This window comes from Canis aureus, chromosome 17, assembly GCF_053574225.1.
Source record: "Canis aureus isolate CA01 chromosome 17, VMU_Caureus_v.1.0, whole genome shotgun sequence".
NCBI lineage: Eukaryota > Metazoa > Chordata > Mammalia > Carnivora > Canidae > Canis > Canis aureus.
In genome coordinates this window covers 52428377-52454017 of record NC_135627.1, presented here as the reverse complement: position 1 = coordinate 52454017, position 25641 = coordinate 52428377, and the positions used below count along the sequence as shown (strand labels likewise).

General features: G+C 34.4%; 1 protein-coding gene and 1 long non-coding RNA gene across 3 annotated transcripts in view; one reads left to right on the top strand and one right to left on the bottom strand.

Annotated features, from left to right (window-relative positions):
* VWA8 (von Willebrand factor A domain containing 8) overlaps positions 1–25641 on the top strand; it is a 353299-nt gene that overhangs the window by 198017 nt on the left and 129641 nt on the right. For both annotated transcript variants that reach the window (XM_077855526.1, XM_077855527.1), the window contains 5 exons: positions 5667–5742; positions 7862–7997; positions 10429–10548; positions 13241–13446; positions 15378–15529. In XM_077855526.1, the coding sequence (XP_077711652.1) occupies positions 5667–5742; positions 7862–7997; positions 10429–10548; positions 13241–13446; positions 15378–15529 (690 nt within the window). The remainder of the gene's footprint in view (positions 1–5666; positions 5743–7861; positions 7998–10428; positions 10549–13240; positions 13447–15377; positions 15530–25641) is intronic.
* The window catches only part of LOC144287998 (uncharacterized), a 236382-nt gene that overhangs the window by 186743 nt on the left and 23998 nt on the right, over positions 1–25641 (bottom strand). The window lies entirely within an intron of this gene.

Genomic DNA, 25641 nt, shown 5'->3' with positions numbered 1-25641 from the left:
TGGAGGAATTTCTTTTTAAATAAGTGTTAATATAGTGCTAGGAGATGTGAGGAGGGAAGTAGATTTTGAAAATGAAGCATATTTTGAAATGTTTAGCTTCCATTGTATATTACTTTACTGTGGCTGTTTTCTACCTGCTGTTCCCAGTGAACCTACCCTTGAAGAGCAAAGAAGTGTTGCATCACAGTAGATTTCCTTCCATAAATATTATCTCCCTAATGTCTTCCTTTCTTTTATGGTTTGTTAGGATTTTTTGCATCTGGACACATTACTGATGAGTGATTGACTACTAAATAAACTGTTAGTCCTCCCAAACAGCTATTTTAAGAACTGGAGTCTTTTCAATCACTTTGGCAGAAATGATATTTTGCTTATCTTATTAAAAGGACTTTTTCCTCAAAGCATTCAAAGCACATATAATAATACCATTTCTCTCTCCATTTTTAACTTCCTGGCTTTTTATTTTTACTACATTCTTCATATATTCTAATTCCCTCTGTAGAAATGAGTAATCCTGGGCTTTGAGAGCTTAAGTGATTGACCAATTTTGGAGGACTCACATTTAGGCCAGAGCTGGTTTTTAACAAATACTGCAGTAATCACAGCTAATTTTGTCTTTTTTTTTTTTTTTTTTTAAGGATTTTATTTATTTATTCATGAAAGAATAGAGAGAGGCAGAGACACAGGCAGAGGGAGAAGCAGGCTTCATGCAGGGAGCCTGACGTGGGACTCGATCCCGGGTCTCCAGGGTCAGATCCTAGGCCAAAGGCGGTGCTAAACCCCGAGGCCCCCGGGCTGCGTCATTCTTTTTTTTTGTATTATATGGTAGCACTGCTTATATTAGGGGCTGTTTCTGTTTGAGGGCCTTGGGAAGTTTCTCTCTCAATATGGAGAAATATATTTGCCTTTTATAGGCAAGGGTAGAGAAGTGGTGTGCTACTATTCAAGAGAGCCCAGAATATTTGTAAACATCGTTTAAATTTTAAATTTGTTTGTATCAACTGTTTCTAATTACCACTCTTTGTTTTATTGGTCAAAATTCTTATTAGTAAAAAAATAAAAATTAAAAAATTAAAAAATTAAAAAATTAAAAAAAAAGAAATTCTTATTAATGTCCCTTTCCTTTATTTCATTGATTATTTAAAATAAGCCTATGGAAATGATATTCCTGATGATACCATGAACTCTTTTTCACTTGAAAATATCTTTCAGCATCATTTACTTCTCAATCAGTGATGTTATGCTTATCTCTTATTGGCAAAAATTAAGATTTAATTCTGTTTTCATAATCATCCCTCTTTTAAAAATATTAAGCAAATATTTCTTAAGTACCTCCTATGTGCTATATTCTCTCTTTGCTTTCTCATGTTTGGCTCATATTAATGAGTAGTTTATTCCTATAGCCAATTTTATTTAATGAACTATGAAGTTAGAGATAATTTTGTTAGCTATTTGAAACTTTTGGGTATCTTCTTTCTTCCTTCACTCTTATGTTTAGCTACTATTCTTCTAAAAGAAAGCTAATCATAAGCCAGTTTAAACACAACTTACTAAAATATCATTTTCAAAATAAACATCACTATTTTGAGATCATTTGCTCCTCAGTAAATCAGCAGTTATTAGCTTAGTTAAGTACCTTTACAAGCAAAATTCCAAGAACAGATTCGGCTTGCTCTCTAAAGGCCAATTTTCTTTTTCCTTATTTTGATAAAACTTGGTCTTTATACAACCTAATTACTTTTATTGCATCTGGAATGATTTTAAATCACTATCAAAATATTAATAACTCTAATTTAAAAAATTTTTAAATCACAGAGTTAAAAGAAGACTCGAGTTTAGCATTGTATTTCTTTGAGTAACCCCTCTATCTACACAGGCTTTAATTGATAGCTTTAATTTGCAAGACAGTGAGAAGTGAGAACATTTATGACAGCAATTAGCTGAACATTCTAATTAATTCAAACATTAAGGATAACAGTTATAACTGGAAAACCATCTTTTCATTAAAACTTAGGCTAAGGAAATGTGATTTGAGTGTGTTTTAAATTTCCTTCTCCCCAATATTGTTGAAATTATTGACTATTTAAACTTTTATAAGCTTATATTTCAAAGCTGTTCTTGAGAAGAAAAAAATCATAATATAATTAAAATGGTAGCAAATAAAATATTCTCTTAGGGTTATTGCCTATATGTGTGGAAAACTAATTAATATATTTTGATCCAAGATGCTCCTAAATACAGAGCAATGATTTTAATCAATGTTTCTGAAAAAGAATCATTATATTGGCTATATGCTACTTGTGACAGTAATGATTACCTTATCATTTAACTAAGTTTGAAGTTTATAATATTGTAAGGTACCTTGAAAAACAAGCTTTTTTCTTGTTGTGTTAAGTACTATGCAGAAGATCGTGGGTTATTTTCCACTCTTACATAACCAGTGAAACTTATTATCATATAAGCCGAACAGTTTTTCTAATTGCATATTATTTTACATATTTTACTAACGATTGCTTTTCCTTTGATGTATAGGATGATCGATGAAAAGAACAGAACAAAACCACTACTTTCCTATAAATTCCTCTTTTTCACTCCACTGAAAGCCATGCTTTACACTTGTATTCATTCTCATTTGTAGTCCCTTTTGGAAATCATCTGATTTATACATGTTCTGTCAAACCTGGGGTTTTTATTTCTAGCACAGAAGTCTTTTGATAAATCTAATTTGGCAAGTTGTATCCTATCAGAATTCAAGTGTTATAGAACAATTATGTTTGCCTTTTTAAAATTGGAATTCAGCTTGAATTTCCTTCCCACTGACAATGACATAAGAGTTCCTTTTTCCATTTTGATGCTAGAAGGTGTCATGTTGATGCCCATTAAATATGTGACAAACGAGGTGAGAAATTCATTATATTGCTATAAAAATCTGTGTGAACACATCTCTTTCTTTTCCTCACCCACCTCCCCCCTTCTGTATTGCTAGAATATTAACAGCGAATTTATGTGAAATTAAACTATGTGCTTATTTGTTTAAAACTCTAAAAATTAACTTTTTAGTAGAAGATAACATAAAGTATATCCTATAGGAGACTTATAAGACCCAGGAATACAGAAAATGGGTATATGACTAGATATCATTATATTGAATAAGAAACATTTTATTTGCACTAAAAGTTGATAAGCATCAATAAAGTGTCATAATATGTTTTCACGTTTCTTAACATCTTCAAGGCTTTATATCAAACACATTTTAATTTGAATTTTAGCCAATATGAAAGAACAATATTGAATTTTTTGTAAAGTGTAGTGCTTGGGCTATAGGAAGCGGTAGATCACAGGACAAGCATCAGATCCATGAGAGCCAGAATCTGGGGGGGGGGGGGGGGGGGAGCTTGGAATAGAGGTCAAGAAGGGCAATAGGCCAGACCTCCAGGGAATTAACTGAAGCCAATCGCCATTAAGTCAAAATAGAAGGAGAAGCCTTTTAAGCTAGGTGCAAAGAAGTTAGGTGGTCTAGAAATCTTATTTTATTTTATTTTTTAAGATTTTATTTATCCATGAGAGACACAGAGAGAGAGAGCGGCAGAGACATAGGCAGAGGGAGAAGCAGGCTCCCCACAAGGAGCCCCATGTGGGACTCGATCCCACACCCCAGGATCACACCCAGAGCTGAAGGCAGACACTCAACCACTGAACCACCCAGGCGTCCAGTCTAGAAATTTTCAATGTTTTTTTTTTGAAATTTTCAATGTTAATAGTTGTATTGCCAATATATCTGCTCAAGCTCAAGTAAATGAGGACTCTGATGGAGAAGTCACTCATAACAATCACTCTAAATTCAACTCAACTGGAGTCCATGCTGGACATAAACCATAACTATGGGGACATCCTTTGACTAGTCAACCCCAAGTGTACTTCTTGACATGACTGTACTAATATGTGCTTATAAATTAATTTAGAAAAAGATTCCTGGGATTAATTAAAAAAAAAAAGCCACCCTGGAACACCTCAGTGGCTCAGCGGTTAAGCACACCTGCCTTCAGCTAAGGGCATGATCCTGGAGTCCAGAATTGAGTCCCACATTGGGCTCCCTGCATGGAGCCTGCTTCTCTGGAGGCTACTTCTCCCTCTGCCTATATCTCTGCCTCTCTTTCTCTGTCTTTCATGAATAAATAAATAAAATCTTATATATAAAAAAAAGATTCCTTACATTGAGGAGAGTTAGACTTAATCTAACGCAACATTTACTAAAGTGGTTTCTATAGTTTCAGATTCTCTATTAAAAAAGGGGGAGGGGGCTCATGGTCCAATATATTTGGAAATCCACATACTGTATGTTGTGCTATAAGCTTCAGCATCCATTTTTAACTTTTAGCACTTTGTCATTTTATTCATGCATTCATTTATTCAACAAATTTAATCAAAATCAGATAATTGCCTTGAGAGACAGTGACAACTAGATTCTCAGTCTTGATTGGTCTGACTCCAAAGTCTTTCCACTACTCCACAATTGCCTCTCAAGGCAATTAACTGATTTTGATTAATTTGTTTTGCTAAAGCAAAACCTCACTTGAAAGACATTTTAAGTTTGTTTTATTTGTGATTGTCATATGGTATTTATTGTTTTTTTTTAATAGATACACATTTTAGAAATTTAACAGGTTGTGATAAATGTTAGCATTTGGAGAGAAGTTTCAGAAACATATTGTAGCACTAAACCCTGAGGTTCACAAGCCTCACACATAGTAGGTACTCAGAAGAATATGACTGTAACTCCACATATTACTTGAATAAGTGGTAGAGTAGTTTGAAAAGACAACTTTGAATTCTTAAAAAGAAAGATGCTATTCACATTTTGAAAGTAATTCTCCATTTGACATGCTCAAAATAGCTGTAGGATTTTTTGCTTTAAAGATAGAGTATATGTAGAAGATGAATATTTAAAATTGGTCCCCTTGAGCATGTCTAGACCTACCTATCACCTGCAGCTTCTACATTTTTGGCCAAAATATTCTTACATGATATGAACTTCATATATGTGAGAAAGTCATAGCTCACTACTGAAAATTTGAATATCCTGATCTAAAGCAAGGTCTGGCACATACTTGCAAATAGATTTAAGAAAATGAAATGGATTGCCTTACTATTAAAAAATCTACAGTTCTGAGAGGGAGGTGAGACAGTCTGGCTTTTGCACACACTGACGGCAAGTTGGGCCAGAATGTGTAATTCACAGAGTTACCTTAATTAGCCATGATGTCAACACACCAGTCATCACCGAACTTACTGTCAAAATGCTTTTCAAATATTAAAACTATTATTTCTGTAATGCAAACATATATTTTAATCTCTCCTCTTCACCCTCAGGAGGTGATTTTGAGGAGTGAAGTGATCACAAGGGAAATTCCTAGAAAGAAAAAGAGAAGAACCTAGATAATCTGTAAACTTAGATGGATTCCCAAGCCCTTGTAATTTTTACTTGTATCTTGTATTGCTGTATTACTTTACGTGTATTTACTGTTGCTGAATGGAGTTTTATTGTTGTTATTTTGCGAAAAGCAGAATGGTGAACAGAAACTTGAAAAGAAGTCTTAATGTGGAATAATTTTATTCATGTCATTGTATTTCCTTACTAACTTTAAAATGTTTTGGTTTAATTTTAGGGACACCACAGTACAAACCCTTACTCTTCAGCCTTCTGTTAAAGATGGACTAATTGTATATGAAGACTCACCTTTGGTTAGTAATCTAACTGTATAAGTATTCTCAACTGTATTTTTCTCAATGATGATTATATTTCAGCCTTTGAGGGAGGATTTGTAAGATTTCAGTCTTAACTGGAAAACACTCATTCATATGTCATTTGGAAAGTGAACGTTTAAATGCAAATAATTGAGAAAATAAAATGTTTTCTTATTCTGTTTTTTTGCTCTTTGGAGTGATTTAGGGAATGATAGAAATCCTCTAATGATTTCTTTATCATTCCAGAATTTAAAAAAAAAATGTTTTCTGTTTTCAAATATGAGAGTTTAGAATTAGATAATGCTTCTAGAATTTTTTAAAAATAATTTTAATGAATAAAATATTAGCCCCGTGTTTTGGGTAGCTGGAAAAAGCCATTCCTCACCTTCTCACATAAGATCCTGGCCTGCTGGGCCTGTCCCTCTGTGTAGATAACTCCTTTGTGTCAGTGGCACAAATAGACCCACATGAGAACCTTGGTGGTCCAGAGGTTTTTGAAGTGATTAAAGTCTTTAGAATCTCCCTTCTGAATTCTCCCAGGTTGGGCCTAACTTTCCCTGAACAGAGATGGGAAGGATGGGGATTAGTGTTAGGAAGCTCTTTATTTTCTGCCTCTTAAAAATTCAGTTTATTTTTACCCAAAAATTAAGGAGAAAAACCTGTATCAACTTTTTTTTAAGAATATGAATAAAATGGGCAGCCCGGGTGGCTCAGGGGTTTAGCACCGCCTTCAGCCCAGGGCGTGATCCTGGAGACCGAGGATCGAGTCCCACATCAGGCTCCCTGCATGGAGCCTGCTTCTCCCTCTGCCTATGTCTCTGCCTCTTTCTCTCTCTCTTCTCTGTGTTGCTCGAATAAATAAAATCTTTAAAAAAATTATTAAAAAAAAAGAATATGAATAAAATATTTGTGGTAGAGGGTATCATCTATTTCTCAATCTGTATTTCCTTAAAATTACTAGCCAAAACTATATAATGAGAAAAATTTATTATATGGTTCACTTTATGTTCTGAGATATTTCTTACTATTAAAAAAATAAGTTTTAAAGTTTTAAATTCATTGAGTGTTTCTCCCATCTACTCTCTTAAAATGGTTTTAAGAGGTAATCCTAGCTTTTACCTTTCTCTTCATAATATCACCATTTATTCAGACACCTAAGACCTAGGACAGTCTCCTATTTTTCCTTTCCCTACTTCCCATCTAATCTCTTGCCAAGACTATAGATTATACCTCCAAAAAACTCTTCAGATCAATTTAATGCTTTCTATTTCCATTTTTCCATTCCTCCTCCCCTAAAATCAGGTCCCCCAAACCACTTTTTTACCAAATTATTATAGTAATCCCCTTTTAGTCTATTTGCATATTGCTGCCAGATAAAATGTCCTAAAGTGTAGCTCCAAGCTTCATTCCTATCATGCCTGAACTCATAAATCTTTATAAATATATTATTTAATGAGATAAAGTACATATTTCTTGGTCTGGCAATCAAATTGTAGCAGAAACCTGATCTACCCTTTCAGACCATTCTCTCTTTTCTTACATTTAACCTCTGCTTCAGCCAAGATAGACTACTCATATTCACTCTTCCCTCAGTATGCCTCAGGCTTTCTTGAGTGTGACCATTGATTAGGGAATCAATGAATCCCACATGGATATCCTGAATACTTATGTCTTCACCATCCATTCTGATCTATTAAAATCCTGTACTTCTAGAGCTATAACAAATGCAATAGTCTAATATCTACTCTCGATTGTGATGTCTCAATCTTCTTAATTCCCATGGCACTTTAATTTCTGTATTTGTTATATTGTTTTAAATCTCCTCTAAAACACTACTCTGGGGTGTTAAATATGGACATCACCAACATAGGAATAATTATGATGCTAAAGGGAAATAAAGTGATTACTGCAGAGTTAACAGTTTAGTAACTATGTGAAGCTTTTGGTGGAGATCCATAAATTTTGTTTCCAGCTCTGCTACATACTTTTTTTTGTGGTAGTATACCCATAACTTAAATAAAACTAGCTACTATTATAAACCCAAAGCAATGGTGATAAAAATTTTAAAACATTTGCTCTCATTTTTTTGTTTATGATAAATGTTCTGTCTTTAAAGGTTAAAGCAGTAAAGTTGGGTCATGTTCTGGTGGTAGATGAGGCAGACAAAGCCCCAACAAATGTCACCTGTATTTTAAAAACTCTAGTAGAAAATGGAGAAATGATTCTAGCAGATGGAAGACGCATTGTTGCAAGTGAGTATATAAAAAGGCTTTCAATATATGCAAATTTTACATCTTTGGTATCAAATCACGCACTTAGCTGACTAATCTACAAGCAACAAGCATAAATTCAATATAACTGAAGCTGTCTGTGTTGACAGTCATTTTTAAAAGTCAGTACATCTGAATCTTTGTTTCACATTTTTACAGCCAGAGAGCACCTTTAAAAATTTCCATAGTACTCTTAAGACAAATCAGCTTTATATTTTTCTACTCTGAGAATACCAGCTATAATCTTATTATACTCATCTCTCCATTATTTTGTGCAATTTGTTTTCTTATTATTTGGATTTCTTAAAAGCTCTAGCATGTTTCTATGACTTATAATATTAAAATTAATGTTATTATTACTCAATAATTAGAAAAACTCGCCAGGGAGTTTTGTATGTTATATATATATTTTTTTCATAGATATCTGAATCCATGTGTGCGCTTGTGTATATATACACACACACTCATGCATTCATGCACATGTACACACACCCATACACCCACACACCCCTACCTCAGGAAGAAGTTATCCTGTGCTTAGGACTATCTTCTTATATTCAATTCATTCATTCATTTATTTATTTTTCTTATTGTTAGAAAAACCGTAGATTGATGAGTCTCATTTGTCCATTTAACTTATAAAGAAAAATTGTTTGATGTAATGTGAGAATATTTTCTAGTTTCTAATTTAAATTTTGTGTGATGAGACTTGAACATCTGTAACTAGCCATTGAAAATACATACAGGCAATAGCAGAGTAACCAAGCAAATTGAAACTAAGAACTAAAATCTTCAGTATTCAAAGAGAATATGTCAAGAAAACCCATTGAAAATGTACAAGTGCCTCACTAGACAGGTTCTTCTTAGACATTATCATTGGGAGATGGCCATTTCCAAGCCTAGGAAACTAACATACAATATAAATAATACAAGTATAAATATAAATAATAAAAATATTCTAACATATCGACTTCACAGTGATTTTATGGGAAAAATGAGAATTTGAGTTAGCCTGGATACTACCTCCTATGAAGATCTCATTCAGACTCTCAGGATCAGAATCTGTCTGCCCTTTTTAGATGCATTTTGAAGACAGTTAACAGAAAACAAGAAAATAATTGCTGAAACAAAATTGTAGTTAAAGAGTGATTATCTCCTGATGATCCTCTACATTTTCTAATGTATTTTTGAAGAGTAGTCTAGAAGAAAAGGAGTCATCCTAATTTTTAAACTCCAATTTGATTGTACACAATATTTTAAACACAAGAGCCTCTGAAGCTGTTCTGAACATGGTTTCTTAAAGCATCACTTCTAGAGCTGTGTTTTCCGTTTTCTTTCCTTTTTCAGTTTTGATTTTTTATTGCCATTTTTATTTTAATTAACTAATTAAAGTTTGCCTGTGACACATACCCTTTTATCCACCACAACTAAAATTAACGGGGCTCAAACATTAAGACTATTAATTGTATTTTGTGCACAAATATATGGCATATTTGAAAGATTATATTTAAAAAGATTAAGTATAGATTCATACAGAGTCATCTCAAAACTGCAGGTGCTTCACAGCTATCCTTTTTAAAAGATGGACAGCCTAAGGCGGGAATTTAAATAAACCCAGATGACAAGCATTCCTTCTCAAAATAACCACAATAAAGTTTTTACCATCTGAAATTATCGCCTAGACTAGCAGTTCTATCTGAAATGTACATCAGCCAGTAGAATATTATATTCAGTTTCTTTACTGCCTTAAACATTTGCACAAAGGAAGTTTCCATCAACTTGCAGTTACTTATTTTAAGAACCAAGGTAGAATTCTTTAATTGGAAATATGTCAACATTGCACTAATGAGCTGACTAGGTGCTCAAGGGCTTTATTCTATATTAAGTTTCAAAGTAGATAATTGGAAAAAGGAATCACTCATTTGCTGCGTGATGGCAGGCAAAGTGATGCAGCTACTGATCTTATGAAATCCAAAGGATATTTGGATTGTCCTTCAAGTATCCTTTGGATTATTCTTCATTATGGATTCTTTATCTTTTTCTTTTTTTGAGAAATAATAGCACCTCAAGCCAAATTTCAATACTGCAAAACAATATTTGGACAAGTTTGCTTTTTAGATGTACATTGAATTTACATAAAAATACAAGTCCCTGTAAAATTCAGTATGTGCTTCATCAGTATTCTGTTCTTAAGCACAATTCTCAAGAAAGTTTTTTTCCCTATAACCAAATTGTGACAACCAGAGTTTTGGAGTTCTTCTTCTTTTTTTGAGTTTTGGAGTTCTTTATGACTGAACAACATGACTGCTTATATTATTTCAAGGCCATCACTTGATATTCCTAAGAATTACTAAATATGAATAAAGACTAAATAGAAAAAAAAAAAAGACTAAATAGAAATTCTGTTTTTCAGATTCTGCTAATGTCAATGGAAGAGAAAACGTTATTGTGATTCATCCTGATTTTAGAATGATTGTCTTGGCCAACAGACCTGGATTTCCTTTCTTAGGCAATGATTTCTTCGGTACTTTAGGTAAAAACATTAATGAAAACAATAAAAAAATAATAGCAATAACAATAATGTCTTAGTAGCAATGCTGAAGCAGGTCTCATTGAATGCTGCATGTGCTGTGTCATCATCACAACCACCTGGTGAGAGTATTTGTTATCTCATTTTAGGGAAGGAGAGTATCAAATATTCAGAGGGATCCACTTTTTCTGGAGTCACTTAGATAATAGTGTTAGAAGTAGGCTTAAAATTGAAGTCTGTCTGATTCCAGATCCTGTTTTCTCAAACTATTATACTATACTTTGTTGTTTGGAGCCTCTAAAAGGACAAAAAAGGTCCTGCACAAAATAAGGAATGGTTTGTAGTGTGGTTTTTGTCACATCCCCGTTAACTATAAGGATTTGAGACCAGCTCAAATCCAGGTGACTGATTCATATGGATCAGAGAGGCCCTTAGACAAACTTCATCATCAGGAGACTTTTAGAAGGACTTCTCTATAGCAAGGAGGTAATTCTAGCTACCAGTAATTCTCATTTTCAATATGAAGCAGGCTCAGTCTTCTAGGAGGATTCTTGATCTGACAATTCCATATCAGCAAATTTATTCAAGAGAATTACCTGTACAATGATTTAAGTACAAAGATAGACAATATAGCATTGTTTACAGGAAGTAGCCAAACAATGGGAACAACCCAAATATCCATTCAAATGGAACTGGATAAAGTAATTCCATAATACACACATAATAGAGTCTGTGCAGCAGTGAAAAAAAGAATGGGGTAAGTTTACCTATGCTGATTAAAAAAAAACAAAAACAATCCTCAAGATATATTTAGTGAAACAGATAGCCATAATAGTGGTCTATCATTTGAATTAATTTAAAAAAAAAAAGGCAAGAAGGAGGTATATACATGAATATGCTTATACACATATAGAATTTCTACAGAAGAGTCTATCTCTCTGACTTCCTGTTTATTCTGTTCTATGATGCTCTTCCCATCACTCATTCTTTTCCAGTCACTCTACCCTCCTGCTGCTTCTTGAACATACGAGATACACTTGCCTTAGGGCTATATATTAGCTATAACCCTCTGCCTGGAATGTTCTTTCTCTACCAATAGTTGCATTTGCTCAGATGTCATCTTCTCAACAAGACCTACCTGACTCACCTCCCCAACCATTACCATTTCTGATGTCCTGTGCTGTGCTTCTCTCTTCTTTTTTTCTCTCTTGGAAACATACAGTGTCTAACATTTATAGTTACTGTTCATTTTCAGAATATAAACTTAATAAGGACAGGAATTTTGTGTTTTTGATCACTGATATGTATAAAATTCCTAGAATAGTACTTGGCTCATGGGAGATATTTAATAATTATGTGATGAATGAATGAATAAAGGGTTAATGTATTGTATTTGATTTTCCGCAAAAAAACATGTACTTCATATTTGTGTTCAAATGTGTATAGTCTGTGAGATACAAGCTTGAAGTTATCATGGCTTGCATTTTATTCAGTTACTTTTATAAATACATAATAATGATAAATTATGATTTGAATGATTTTTTTTGAGAGGGAGTGTGTGCATGAGTAGAGGAGGAAGGGCAAAAGGAAAAGGAGGGGAAGAATCTTAAGCAGTCTCCATGCTGAGCCCCCTACATGGGGCTCAATCTCATGAGCCTGAAATCATGACCTGAGCTAAGGTCAAGAGTCAGACACTTAACCAACTGAGCCACCCACGCACCCCTATAATTTGAATGATTTTTAAGAACTAGAAAGTTCTTTTTAAAATGAACATGCTAAAAAAATAAAATAAAATAAACATGCTAAATAATGCATATCTCTTTACTGTAACTTCCTTTGGCCCCTGGTTTCTTGGATTATGAATCAGTAAAATTACGTGAACTTTTAATATGAGAAATCATCTGTCTTAAGGATAGGTTATACTGTTCCAGGATAATCTCAAGTTGCCTAAATTACAGTTGAAATATTTCTATGTTCCTTTTTCTTCATTTTAGTTTAGACATTGTCTCTGAGGGCTTCCTTTTCCAAAACTAACTTCCAAAGTGTATTCTAGCAATCTGTACAAGATACAAATTATGTATAGAGCAATGCTACTAATTCCCTCTTTCTGGATCCATAAAGAAGCACACGTGTATATACACGTATCGTATATACACGATAGGTGTATATAATTTCAAAAATATTCAACATGTGTTAAAAAATGCAGTCTCAGAACCATATGAAAAGTATTTTCCAATTAATAGAAAAGGAATAAATTACCAAAACTATATGTTGTATTTATGCGTTTTTAAAAAGACTCATGCAGGTATTGAAGAACAAATACACTGAACTGTTAATACTGGCTGCCTATGGAAGAGGGAGTGGGATTGGCAGAGACACGGGGAGTCTTCTCTTTTTTGTTTTTATTTGAGTATCTCCCATTGGGATTGTATTCAAATATTATATAATTTTTTAACAGAAATAAATCTGTGAATAATAAACCACACATCATTCAATTTCCTTTTCTTTTGCTTCAGTGATTTGCTTTCTACTCTATACCATCCTATTGTTGCACAGGCTTTCTATGCAGTTTTACACACTTAAAAATAGAAGTGCTTTGGTGAACAACCAATGGCTCTTTAAATGACCATTCCATAGTTCCTATGGCATTATAACGGATTACTGGCATGCTCAATGTGAATCTTTTCTCCTACAGGTGATATTTTTAGCTGCCATGCAGTTGATAATCCCAAACCCCATTCAGAGCTCGAAATGCTCAGGCAATATGGACCAAATGTGCCCAAGCCCATCCTTGAGAAGCTTGTAGCTGCCTTTGGAGAGCTGAGGAGTTTAGCTGACCAGGGCATTATTAACTATCCTTATTCTACCAGAGAAGTTGTCAACATAGTGAAGCATTTACAGGTATGACACACGCTAGTGCATAAAGGTTTAAAACAAACCATCAATCTTGGTTTTTTTTTAGATTGCTTAATTTATACCATGTATTTCAATTTCTAAGATACAGTACTGATTCAGATTATATAATATGAAGTGTTTTAATCTAAATTTTATTTTATTTTATTTTATTTTATTTTATTTTTATTACATTTTTTAATGATAAATATGAATCTTACCAAACAAAGTTATTGAAATGTATCTCACTGGAAAGTATTTATGTTGCTGCTTTTACTTATACACTTGCTATTTGACTCTTACAAACACAATTTGAGATTGTGAGATGGCAAAAAAAATGAGATATCAAAAAAATCCATGTTAAAATGAATTTAGAGTATCCTCAACTGAAAACACCTGGACATTGCACTATTCTGTTGAAAGTCTCTACCCAATCCTATTCTTTTTTTTTTTTTTTTTTTTTTGAGGTTAAAATTTTTTTTTATTTATTTTTTATAGGTGTTCAATTTACTAACATACGGAATAACCCCCAGTGCCCATCACCCATTCACTCCCACCCCCCGCCCACCCGAACTAGGGGTGGTAGAAGGGGTTCTACCACCCCTAGTTCGTTTCCCAGAGTTAGCAGTCTTTATGTTCTGTCTCCCTTTCTGATTTAAATCTGGAAGACTAACAGTTTATGTTAGCCTTTGAATTGACTTAGGTGAAATTCTATGCCATGGCCATCATCAAGGAATTAGGAAATTTGGTGAGGGCAAAGGAAGACAAGAGAGTGAGACAGCAGGGAAACTTTACCACTGTTGGACTTTATACAACAAGCATGTTGTATCTGAGTGAAAAATATTTTCATTTTGAAAACAAAAGACACGGAAATAGAAAACTCAGTAGGAAGTAACTATTATATGCCTGTAAATACTGCAAGAAAGTTCTTTAAGATTCAATAAATGGACAGGAAAATGCAATCCATTGTAGCCATGTACAATATATAGTCCACCTTGGAGAAGAAAACAACCCAGGTCAGCAGTACTTTTATAATAAATAATAGTCCTTAGCAAAAAGTCACAACCCAATGACTCTTGACCTCTGACCTATCCCCAGTCCTCTAAGGAACATCTAGAAAGGAAAATAGAAAGCTTCATTCTGCGTATTAAACCATGAAAAGCCCAGCTCTGATCCCTGTGCCTAAAAAAAAACAAGACAGAGCCAGTAGAGGACACAGAGTACACAGCCAGTATAAATCTCACTGTTAGTAATATTTTCTTTCCTTCCGCTATTCCCTTTTTGTCTATTTACTATACTTTCTATGTTCTTCTTCTCTTCTTTTCTTGCTCCTTTATCTTTCCTTTCATTTACTCACAGATCTGTGACTTCTCTAAATACTTCTATATAGATATCCAACACTGTTCTTTCTATGGAAATACCATTTTTTTTAAATTTTTTATTTATTTATGATAGTCACACACACAGAGAGAGAGAGAGGCAGAGACATAGGCAGAGGGAGAAGCAGGCTCCAGGCACCGGGAGCCTGATGTGGGATTTGATCCCGGGTCTCCAGGATCGCGCCCTGGGCCAAAGGCAGGCGCCAAACCGCTGCACCACCCAGGGATCCCGGAAATAGCATTTTTTTATTTAGTCAATCTACTACTCATCTTAAAGGCAATGAAAGTCACCAAACAGGATCAGAGCATTGATATAGCATTTGAGAGAAGGAAGTGTTCCCCCTCAAATTCTGATATTTATTTGAAAAAGAAGATATTAAGTTATCAGAGCAAACAAAGGAAAATGTATATATTCCTCCTATCTTGTTACCAGAAAAGGTTCATAAATATCTGCTAAAGTTTGTTCAATCATTATTGTTCTATTATTTTTTTAATCTTTATTATGTTGTATGTTTTATCACGTGTCCATAAGGTTTTTTGTTTGTTTTTTTTTTAATACAGAAATTTCCCACTGAAGGTCTCTCCAGTGTGGTTAGGAATGTGTTTGACTTTGATTCGTACAACAACGACATGAGAGAGATTTTGATTAACACTTTGCACAAATATGGGATACCTATCGGAGCAAAACCAACTAGTGTGCAGCTGGCAAAGGAGTAAGGCAAACTCATTATTGATCAAATACTCTTAGGGGTTATTGTTCTGATTCTGAAATGGTGATAATTCTGAGTCTACTGTTACGTGCTACTAAACTGGCATAGTGTGGAAATTCCATGAGTAACCTTTTCACATATATTATTGCTATTTGCTGGCTGGATTTCAGTCAAATAGCATTATTTATAGGTCTGTGTAAATTGAGAATTTTAATTATTTTGAATGTCTTATGAATAGATAATGTAATCAAATAAAGGGAAATATTTGTTTCTTTAACAGTCTCTGTCCTTTTGTTGAATTACTGTGAGTCTCATTATTTCCTAATCTAGTGCAAAATCATGGTACAAATATGAAAACTACATAAAGGGAAAATATGTATTTAGTTAAGATGATCTTATTTATGTCACCATATATTTTTCTGTTGTGATCGTTTTCTAAATTTATAATCTTTTAACTTGAGAATGTTGGTTACTTATTTCAGCTTGAAAAAGAAAGAAGTAGTGAAAACAAGTGGGTTTGTTTCATGTAGGCCAATTCCCTGCCTTTTATTTTGAAATTATAGACTACGTACTTATTAACCTTAGTAAAGAATCTTATAAATATTGTTTACCGGAAAGATAGCTGATATAGTTTATTAGTAATTAAGTCAGTGCAAATTCACTAGAAAACAGTTTTAGATTTGTATCACTTAATTGATAATGCATCTAATGCTATCTTTTCTTATCAATTACCATAATTCTCAAGGGACAGTAATTACTTTCAAATTATTATTTAAATTTAATCTCATATAGGAGGCACTCTTTACTTTTCTTAGAAAAAAAATGATTAAGTATAAATTAATGATTAGTCCAGCTATACACACACATACATATATATACATATATATCCTAAATGTATTTATCATCCTTACTCATTTATTCCTTAAAGTTATAATAAGAACTTGTGAGACTATATATAGATAAAAATAAATTTTTAAAGCTTTAATAATTTTTTCAAGGATTCTCAAAGAGAAACAAATATTTCCCTTTTATGGTAAAAGCACAAGATGGAGTTATGTTTGAAATGATCAGTGAATTGATTTATATTACTAGTGAATGAGTAATTTTTTTTAAAAAGAGTCATTTGGTGTCAGTTACTAATACAATTTTCTCTAAAATACTGTTTTACTGATTGATTAGCGGTGTTTGTAGGCATTGTGAAACTAGTTTGCCTTCTATATTAGAGAGTTCAAGAAATTATCTTTATTATGCAAACTTCTTATAAGTTCTTCTGTTTTTTTACTTCCTTTTTATGAACTATATCTTTATCTTCAGTAGGAAATAAGATGGCTTTTATTACTGTTAACAAATTTCTATAGAGTACTGGCTTCATGGAAGCCAGGCTTCTGATTTAAAAATAACTGTTGGATGCTTGAACACTTGAAATAAAAATTAAAATACATATCAGTTGGTAAGGTCAATCAAAAGAAAATGGTTGGCATTTTAGGTTTCTAAGGAAGACAAGTAAAATTGTTTAGCGTATTCATTAGTCTTCCATTCTAAACTGAAAAATCTTGCCATGGCAAGTTAATTCTAACTCTAATATTTGTGAGTGGAAATAGTACATTGAACCTCTAAGCAAGATGGTCACACTCATGCCTAGCATGGGGATGGAAACAACCGCTTGTCCACCCACTGCATATAGCTAAAAATAGTCTCATAGATGAGTGAATTTTCCCTTGGGTTGGAGATAATAGTAGACTGCAGTTTGCACATTCACACATTTTTTCCACATCGGTAAATTTCAATGACTTGGGCAGCTGAAGAGTAGTGATGTCATTTTGTTGCCCTCTAAGTGAAATCCACAGGTTCCATATGTCTATTTCTGTTGAACAGTCAGTCCTGTACTTTGCTAGGGTAGCATGGGAAGGTGACAAAGCAATGGCCTAGGAATTTAGCAGTTCATCACATATTCAACCTGTGTGCCAGGTCAGTGCTGGAGAAACAGATCTTAGCCCGTTGGTAAAATGAGGGCATTTATTACAGATAGCGTAATTATTTTAGCTTCTAATTAGTCCATGTTTAACAATGGAAGGGGGTACATTTAATAGTAACTCTGTAAAAAGAGATGTAAAATAAGACTGTCCTAGTAAGGCCTGAATATAGGGTCATTTTCATAAAGTTAATAAGGGGAACTTTATTAAGATAAGATTCCTTCCTATTATAACATCCTTTGCATTTTAATGTAACCTTAATTTTCTCTCCTTGCAAAAACAAAAATAAGAAAGAAGTTGATACTAACGTTTTCTTTTTTCTCCTTAGAGTAGCACACCATTAATAGTAATCACATAGACCTCTGAAGTTTTGCCCCATAAGGACATAAATATTGTACTTCACTAGACCAGTTCTTCCAGTTCTTCCTGGCTGCCTCTGCCCACCTCTGCATATACTATGTCAGTGAAGGAGATCCACATTGGGCTTCTGTTCCTAAAAAAGAAAGACAAAATGTTTTAATTATTGTTAATATCCTTTTGCCCTGAATAAAAAATCCTTGCTATAGCCTCATAATCTTGTTCCCTAATCCAACCATAGTGTTTATTGGATGGGAGCAAAATTGCATTGAGCCCAGAATAAAGTGTTCACATTCACATTCACATTCAAGATGGGGATGGAAAATAATTGGCTACCCACTGTATATAACTAAAATGGGATGTAAGGCAGACACTGTAGAAGAAAGAAGTTTTCACATGGGCACAGATGATACTACACCACTGTTTGTACAGTCTTCTACAGCACTTTTTTCCTCAGCTGCAATCAGAATATATTTTGGCTGTTTAGTGATGTTGCATTAGTGCTCTTTGGTGAATTCCCAGAAGAGTTGCTGTCACTTCCCCTTTTGTCTCCTAATGGGTGCGAGATGGTACCTATCACTCATCTCTGCAGATTTTCAAAGGTCTTTAATAAACCTTGGCTAATCCTGGTACTTTTAGGCTAAGTCTTACTGGGTGGTTATTTTACCTTGTATGGTCATGCCATAATGCAACTCTTCTTCTGATCTACAATATATTCCTAATTTTTAGTACTGAGATCAGAATTGGACACCTAGACCCTCACGTTACATTGGTCTCTTCCCACTAGTACTTCCTGAGAGGTTTTTTTTGTTTTGTTTTTGTTTTTGTTTTTTTTTAAATCATCGTTCCCTTTTAAGTTTCTAATATATGAGATAGGATAGGCCAGAGAAATGGTAGCTGTGGCCAAATAAGGAGACACACTGGGAGAAATTTAGGTAGAGATAGAAGGATTTGGGTCAAAATTCAGGCTCTTAAAAAAATAACCTGAGCTATTGAGTTCCAAATGTCATTGTTGGGGGGGGAGGGGGATAAATGAGTGCACACATACATAATTAAGTCCAAAGATCCAACCAATGGCATAATGATTATCTACTATAGTAGAAATAGATCATAAATTTCAAAGAGTTTTCTTGTTTTTCCCTTAAATGAGCTTCTTTTCTGAAGTTTCTTTTATTTAGAAATAAACATACTGCTAGTGCATTAGTTCTTCTAAGTTTAAAAATGTGTTTCAGAGTAATTTATGAACTCAACATGCTGTAGAAACATTTGCTTCAAAGGAAGAAAAAAATCTGTATCTTGTGACATAATTTTAAGTGACTTATACAATATCTTTTCTTAAATTTATATGCCACTGTCAATTTGACATTTCTTAAGATGAGAGAATTGTCATTTCATAGATTTATAATGGAATATACTCTACCTGTATGTTTATGTTAATTAATAACAATATTAATGATGGTAATGAAAGCAACTTACAGAAAACTATGTGCCCAGCACATTTCCAGGCATTCTCTTTACCTGAATTTAGATAATCTTCGTAACAAACCTATCCTATATAGTGTTATATATATACATATAATATTAGTATTGCATTTTGTAGATGAGAAATTTGAGGTTATGTCACTTGCCTAAGGTTAGATAGCTAATAAGGGGCAGATAATATGCATATACATAATTTTAATTACAGTTCTAAGTACAAATATAAAATTGGTATCCAAACTATAAATCAGAGTTAGTCCTTGGATACTGAAAATTGCTGTAATTGGTTTAAAAGGTCCTTGAGATTTTAAGTAAGCATGTTGGAATTATCATTGACTATGATGTCATACATGTGTAATATACAAATTCTTCATAGAGTTATAATAGATTCAGATTGGGGGGGGTGCCAAGTCCCCAATGATGTTGCGCAATGAAAAGTAAGTCAAAAAGCAGATTAGTATGGACTTTTGGCACAACAAAGATCATTTTAGAGACCCTTCATTCCCAGTTTAGTTTTCCTTTTTTTTTTTTTTTTTTTTGACATAGTGAAGGATCATGAAATAAAACATAATAAAAACATATTGTTCCCATTTAGAACAATAAATACTAGACTTTGTCTGCCATATAAAAAAAAACAGACGGGCCATTATTCCTTCCTAATTTGGAACACAAAACTAATTTATAGAATCTTCTCAAAGGTTGTGATCATTTCCAAATAAATCAAACATTCAGAGAAGTTATCTCTATCCTCTGAAGTTATCATCATGTGGTTTTCTTTCCCTGTCTTCCCTAGGAGATGCACATGTCTATAAAATACTTAAATGATCATCCATCTTACTCTAAATATTTTGTCATCAACTCTGTTGATTTTTTTTTTAATGCAGCTTAGTTTATTCTTAAATTAGTTTTGTTGTTTGTTGGTTGGTTTGTTTTTTATGGGGTTTTTTTTTAGAGAGAGAGAGAGAGCATGAAGGAGGAGATGCCGAGGGAAAGAGAAGGATTCTTAAGCAATCTCCATGCCCTTGTAATTACTTCCAATGTCCTATTGACATCTATATTTTCTATGCCTTCATATGCTTTCTTAAAATTTTTTAAATTTCATTTTTCAGGCAAAATAAGGTAACTTTGAATTAATAAGATCTAGGTCCTTATGAGCTAATATTTTTCTTAACTTTTTTTTTTAAGTAGGCTCCACACCCAGCATGGAGCCCAGCACAAGACTTGAACTCAACAACCCTGAAATCAAGATCTGAACTGAGAGCAAGAGTCAGATGCTTATTCAACTGACTCCCCAGCCATATTTTTATTAAACTTTTTAAATAGACTCACATATTAAACAAGTTAAAAATAGATTGATAGCTATCGATAGTAATTGCTTTTGAGAGAGGCCCTGCAGAAGAGAAAGGAAGCCCCACTTTCTGTACTCTTTTAATATTCTAACGTGTATTATTTTCTATATTTTATTTTTTAAATGTCTACCAACTATCTGGGCACTGGAATTATTCATTTTGTTTTCTTATTTAAGTAAAATAAAAATAATGAAGTAAAGGTCTATTCTGAAATTGCCATATTTGGGGACACCACACTGTAATGCCTGCCCTTAGGGTTTAACATTGACACCCTTCCTAATAGCAAAGGAGAAATCACATTAAGCAGGCATTTCTATTGCATTTCAACACAATATAAGTAAATTTATGCATTGGTAGACATCATCATAAACATATTGAATGAGGGAAGACAACACTTTCAAAGCAGCAAAAATAAAAATTGTTGTGCATATTTGCAGACAGAACAGCTTCATCTATAATGAATGTCTCAAAGGGTATCTGTCTAGAATTGGTTTTCTATGTTAAAGATATAGAAATGTCCTGTGTAATTGGAACCTCAATAGCAGCTGCTTCTCTGACCAAAGCCAATTCTGGGGTACCAGAGGCATCAAGGAGAACATTCCAGCCAGGGCCTTTGGAGTAATTTCATTACTTTGGAGTAATTTCATTAGGTTTATCTTTGAAATAAAGGAATAATTATCAGTTTACTGTTTATCATATTAAATTAAGACTCTTCTTAAAGTTTTGTGATTCTCTTTCCATTTTCCAAACTATATGTGCTATAATTTTCTTTTTATAGTCTTCGTTTTTACAAATGAGTCCACAGTGCTGATCCTGGAGTTTTAAGGTGTGCAGTTCCATTCTGCATGATGATTTACTTTCATTTCATAAAAGAGCTCTTAGTTTTCAAAAGTAATAAGATTTACATAATGACATCCCAGAACTATAATAAGCAGAAGAGTGGCATTGGGTTTTATAGTTTCATACCCTTTGCCCCATATTCCCTTGGTATGTTATAAAGTAGCTTCACAGCCATTTAGTTTGCTTTCAGTTCCTTTATGAAGATGCAGAAAAAATTTAAAATATAATCAATCTACATAGAAATCATTAAGGTTTATGAATCTTCTTTCATACTCATCGTAAACAGTCTCACAAAATTATCCTTGGATTCCCTTAAGCATTTTCAAGTGATATCTGTCACTTGCCTGCATAGAAATCCCCAATCTCCACCTATAACTAACTCTTCCAAATACAACTGCAAAGTAGTTTGCATCATTTATTGAGTCATGCAGTCAGAATGCAATGGGGGAAGAATGCTGTGGTGGTCTTGAGATGAGAAACAAGTCGGTAAAGATGTTGGCACTTCTGAGGTAGCCGAGCATTCATTTATTTAACAAACAGCATTGAGCATTTATGTGGTAAATGGTGTGGTTTGAAGTGGTGAGGTTTGGAGCCCATGGCCAAGAAAGAATCCTTGAGACCTTCCACGGTATTTTGGAAACAAGGTTTCCAGGATCCTAAGGCGGCTAGCTGTTGTTAGGAAAAGGTCATTTATTACTGCTTAGTAAACCCTCATGTGACCCTTCAGTTGTCAATTAGTGGGCCATATGCTTGGAGGGTGATTGCTAACCTGCATCTTGGTGGATGGAGAAAAGGAAGTTTCCAAAGGAATCTTTGTATGTTAAAGAAGACTTACAGGATCCTGGGGGGCTGGCCTTTTGCCCTCAGCAAATTGTCAACATCCAGGCAGCTGAGCTCCAGAGGAAGGTCACTCTACCTGTTTCAAGGACTTGTTAATGAAGTGTAGGCAGTAAGGAAATTTAATATTTTTCTTTTGCCTTTGTTTCCTACATCAATAAACACGAGCTAGGTAGTCATAAATATAAAGGTTAAGAAGGCTTCATATCTGCCTTCAAGGAGGTCCCTCAAGTAGAGTGACTTGTGTTATGTGAGAGGCACACTAGAGAGAATCAGAGACATAGGATTGCTGCCTTCTGCTCTAGGAGAGTCAGGGAGGATTAACCAGGCTGAACACTTAAGGGATTACTGGGCCCTCTCTAGTCAAATAAAACACTTCAGGCAGAGACAGTTTTAAGAGGCTGTGGTGCATTTTGGAAATTGCAAGTAGTTTGGTGACTCAAAGGGTGAAGTGAGGGCATGCCATGTTGATGGGCCTAAAAGGGAGAAAAGAGTCAGGGAATCCCAGAAGAATTTTCTGCCAAAAAGTAACATGCTCAAATGCATAATTTAGAAAGATTACTTTTGGGGTTTTTTCCGGGTCTTTTTGTTTTGTTTTGTTTTCTTTTCTTTTTTAAAACAAACTGAAAGGCAGTGAAGCTGACAGCAGAAAGACCTGTCTGGAAGCAGCTGCAGCTATCCAGGTGATGATCAGTGAGGACTGGCCTGTAGCAGTAGGAAGGAAAGGAGGCCCAAGAGCAAGAGAGATTTCAGTGGCAGAATGGATGGGTTCTGAGTACCAGAGAGTCAAAGATTCAAGTGAGATGTAAGCCTTACCCTTGATAAATTCATCTCGCTGGGGAAACACGAAAACTGCCAACCTCGCCATGCAATGTTCTATTCAAAGTGCTATATTCACAGTAGGGTTATCTCATCCTATGAGTCCTTATTGTGGGAAATAACAGAGGTTCTCTGTGGGGAGTTGGAAGGGTGGGGAATTTCCAACTGGGAAAGATTCAATCCCAATCATTCTTGATGTGGATGATTAGAAAAGGGAAGAATTTAAGGTTAGAAAATACTGACATGTGGCTGTAAAGCAGATGGCAGAAAAAAAGAGAAGTTTTTGCAGTAAAACTTGAAGAAAGATGAGAGAAAGGAATCCTAAGCCCCAGAACCGTACTTTGGCAACTTCTTCCAGGAGGAAGAAAGCCAGAGATGTGTGGAGCAAGCTGCCAGTGTCTGCTCTGGCACAGTGACGCGAGGCACCAGCGCTAAGACTACACAGTGGCATTCTGGATTATTGGGACATGTTTTTGAGAACCATCAGCCAAGAATACCAAGTTTCCCCCAAATCTTTGTCCATCTCATGCATCCAAATTATTCTTCATTTCTATGACCTCAGCAGGACCTAGGTGACAGAAGTACGCAAATCTAAGAAAGTGAAAGCCATCAAGTCTAATGCAGAGCCAGGCAAAGAAAGGAAATGCATCTATACGTAGTTGTTGTGTGCATGGCATTTGCAGCAAAACAAAAGTAATTTGCCAGCGATGTGTGAGATTTTAGGGCAGGGAGATTCAGAAGTTTCTAGTAAATGAGGGTGGGTAACTGGGAAATAGTAATATCCATTATTACTTAAAGTATTTTAAGGGGGCTTTTCTATTTTCTCTTTTTAAGTACACTTTTTATTTTAGTAAATATAAATATTTGCAAGGGATTCACTTCTGACCTTGCTCTGTAAATTTATTCTGTATCAGGTCTTAAATTTGAAAATTGCAAATACAGAACTATATTCTAAAAGTTTCTAAAAGGGGCAGCCCCGGTGGCTCAGTGGTTTAGCGCCACCTTCAGCCTGGGGTGTGATCCTGGAGACCCGGGATCGAGTCCCACGTTGGGTTCCCTGCATGGAGCCTGCTTCCCTCTCCTCTCCTCTCTCTCCTCTCCTCTCCTCTCCTCTCCTCTCCTCTCCTCTCCTCTCCTCTCCTCTCCTCTCCCCTCTCCCCTCTCCCCTCTCCTCTCCTCTCCCTGCCATGAATAAATAAAAACTTTAAAAATAAATAAATAAATAAATAAATAAATAAATAAATAAATAAATAAAATCAAAGTTTCTAAAAGTTCCAAATGTGCAGATTTCCATGGAAACCCAGAAAAGCAAGAGATTCATTCTGCTCAGAAAGAAATATGGGCAAGAGATGCAAAGGAAAGTGATGTTTGAATTGGGCCTTAAGAATGAGAAGGACTTCACCAAAGAGGCAATAGCAGGGAGTTCTGGGAAGAGGTAATAGCCTCATGGAAGCATGAAAATACATAGTGTGTTCAGGAAGAGCAGCTGGCAATTCAAGGTGGCTAAGGCCTAAATTGGCTGGAGAGGAAGAGGAAGGCATTAAGAGCCAAAAGTGAAAAATATGTGTTGGGGTTATTCTATGAAAGGCTCTAGTAAATTCAGTTGGACAGTCCAACCTAATTTTTACCGGAGGTTAGATTTAAAACATTAGGAGTTCGTGAGGACTGCTAAAATCGGAGTTCTTTTTCTTCTCCAAGATGGTAAAATTGATGAAGTTTTGAGAGTTGGTTGGAACTACCCTGAAGGGTTCCACTCTTCCGATAAAAATTAGTAGTTCTGTGGTAAGGAGATGTTTTAGGAATTGTTGCTAATAGGTACGTCAACAACTTTCAATTGCATAATGCCCCTAAAAAGATCCAAATCTTTTTCATCTGTTTCTTTCAGACTCCAGAAATAGTATTGGCAAATGTTCAGAGAAGGCAGAAATTTGCCAGAGCATACTCTTTAAAACCCCAGCTCACCTCTTTATGGAAACAATCTTAGACAAATCTCTTGCATGTCATTCAGACTGTATTACTCAGCTTTGGTGTCCATATGCATGATGTTATGAATTGTATGCATGTTTAGAAAAACATTTTTTTTTGGCTTTCTATAACTTGCTCAAGTGCTATAATTTGATCTGAGTCATAATTTTTGGTATTCACCTTTCTTTTAGTTAAAACTTTTACTTCCAGATCTTTATTAATACTTCCACAAGGGATTAAGAAACATCACAACATATGAATACTTCGTTGTTTTAAAAAACATAAATTCATGAGTGACATTGAAGATTAAAAAGTAGTGCTATTTATAGGCCTTAAGTTCATCCTCCTCCCTCCTAAAATCAAATCCAGACATCATTCCAACCAAGACTTTAACAGAGTTAAACAACACAAGTGTCAGGACCTAAAAATCATGGAAAATACCATTGTTGTTTCCATGAAATCAGGTGTAACAATTCAAGTGTGGTTCAAGTTGGGT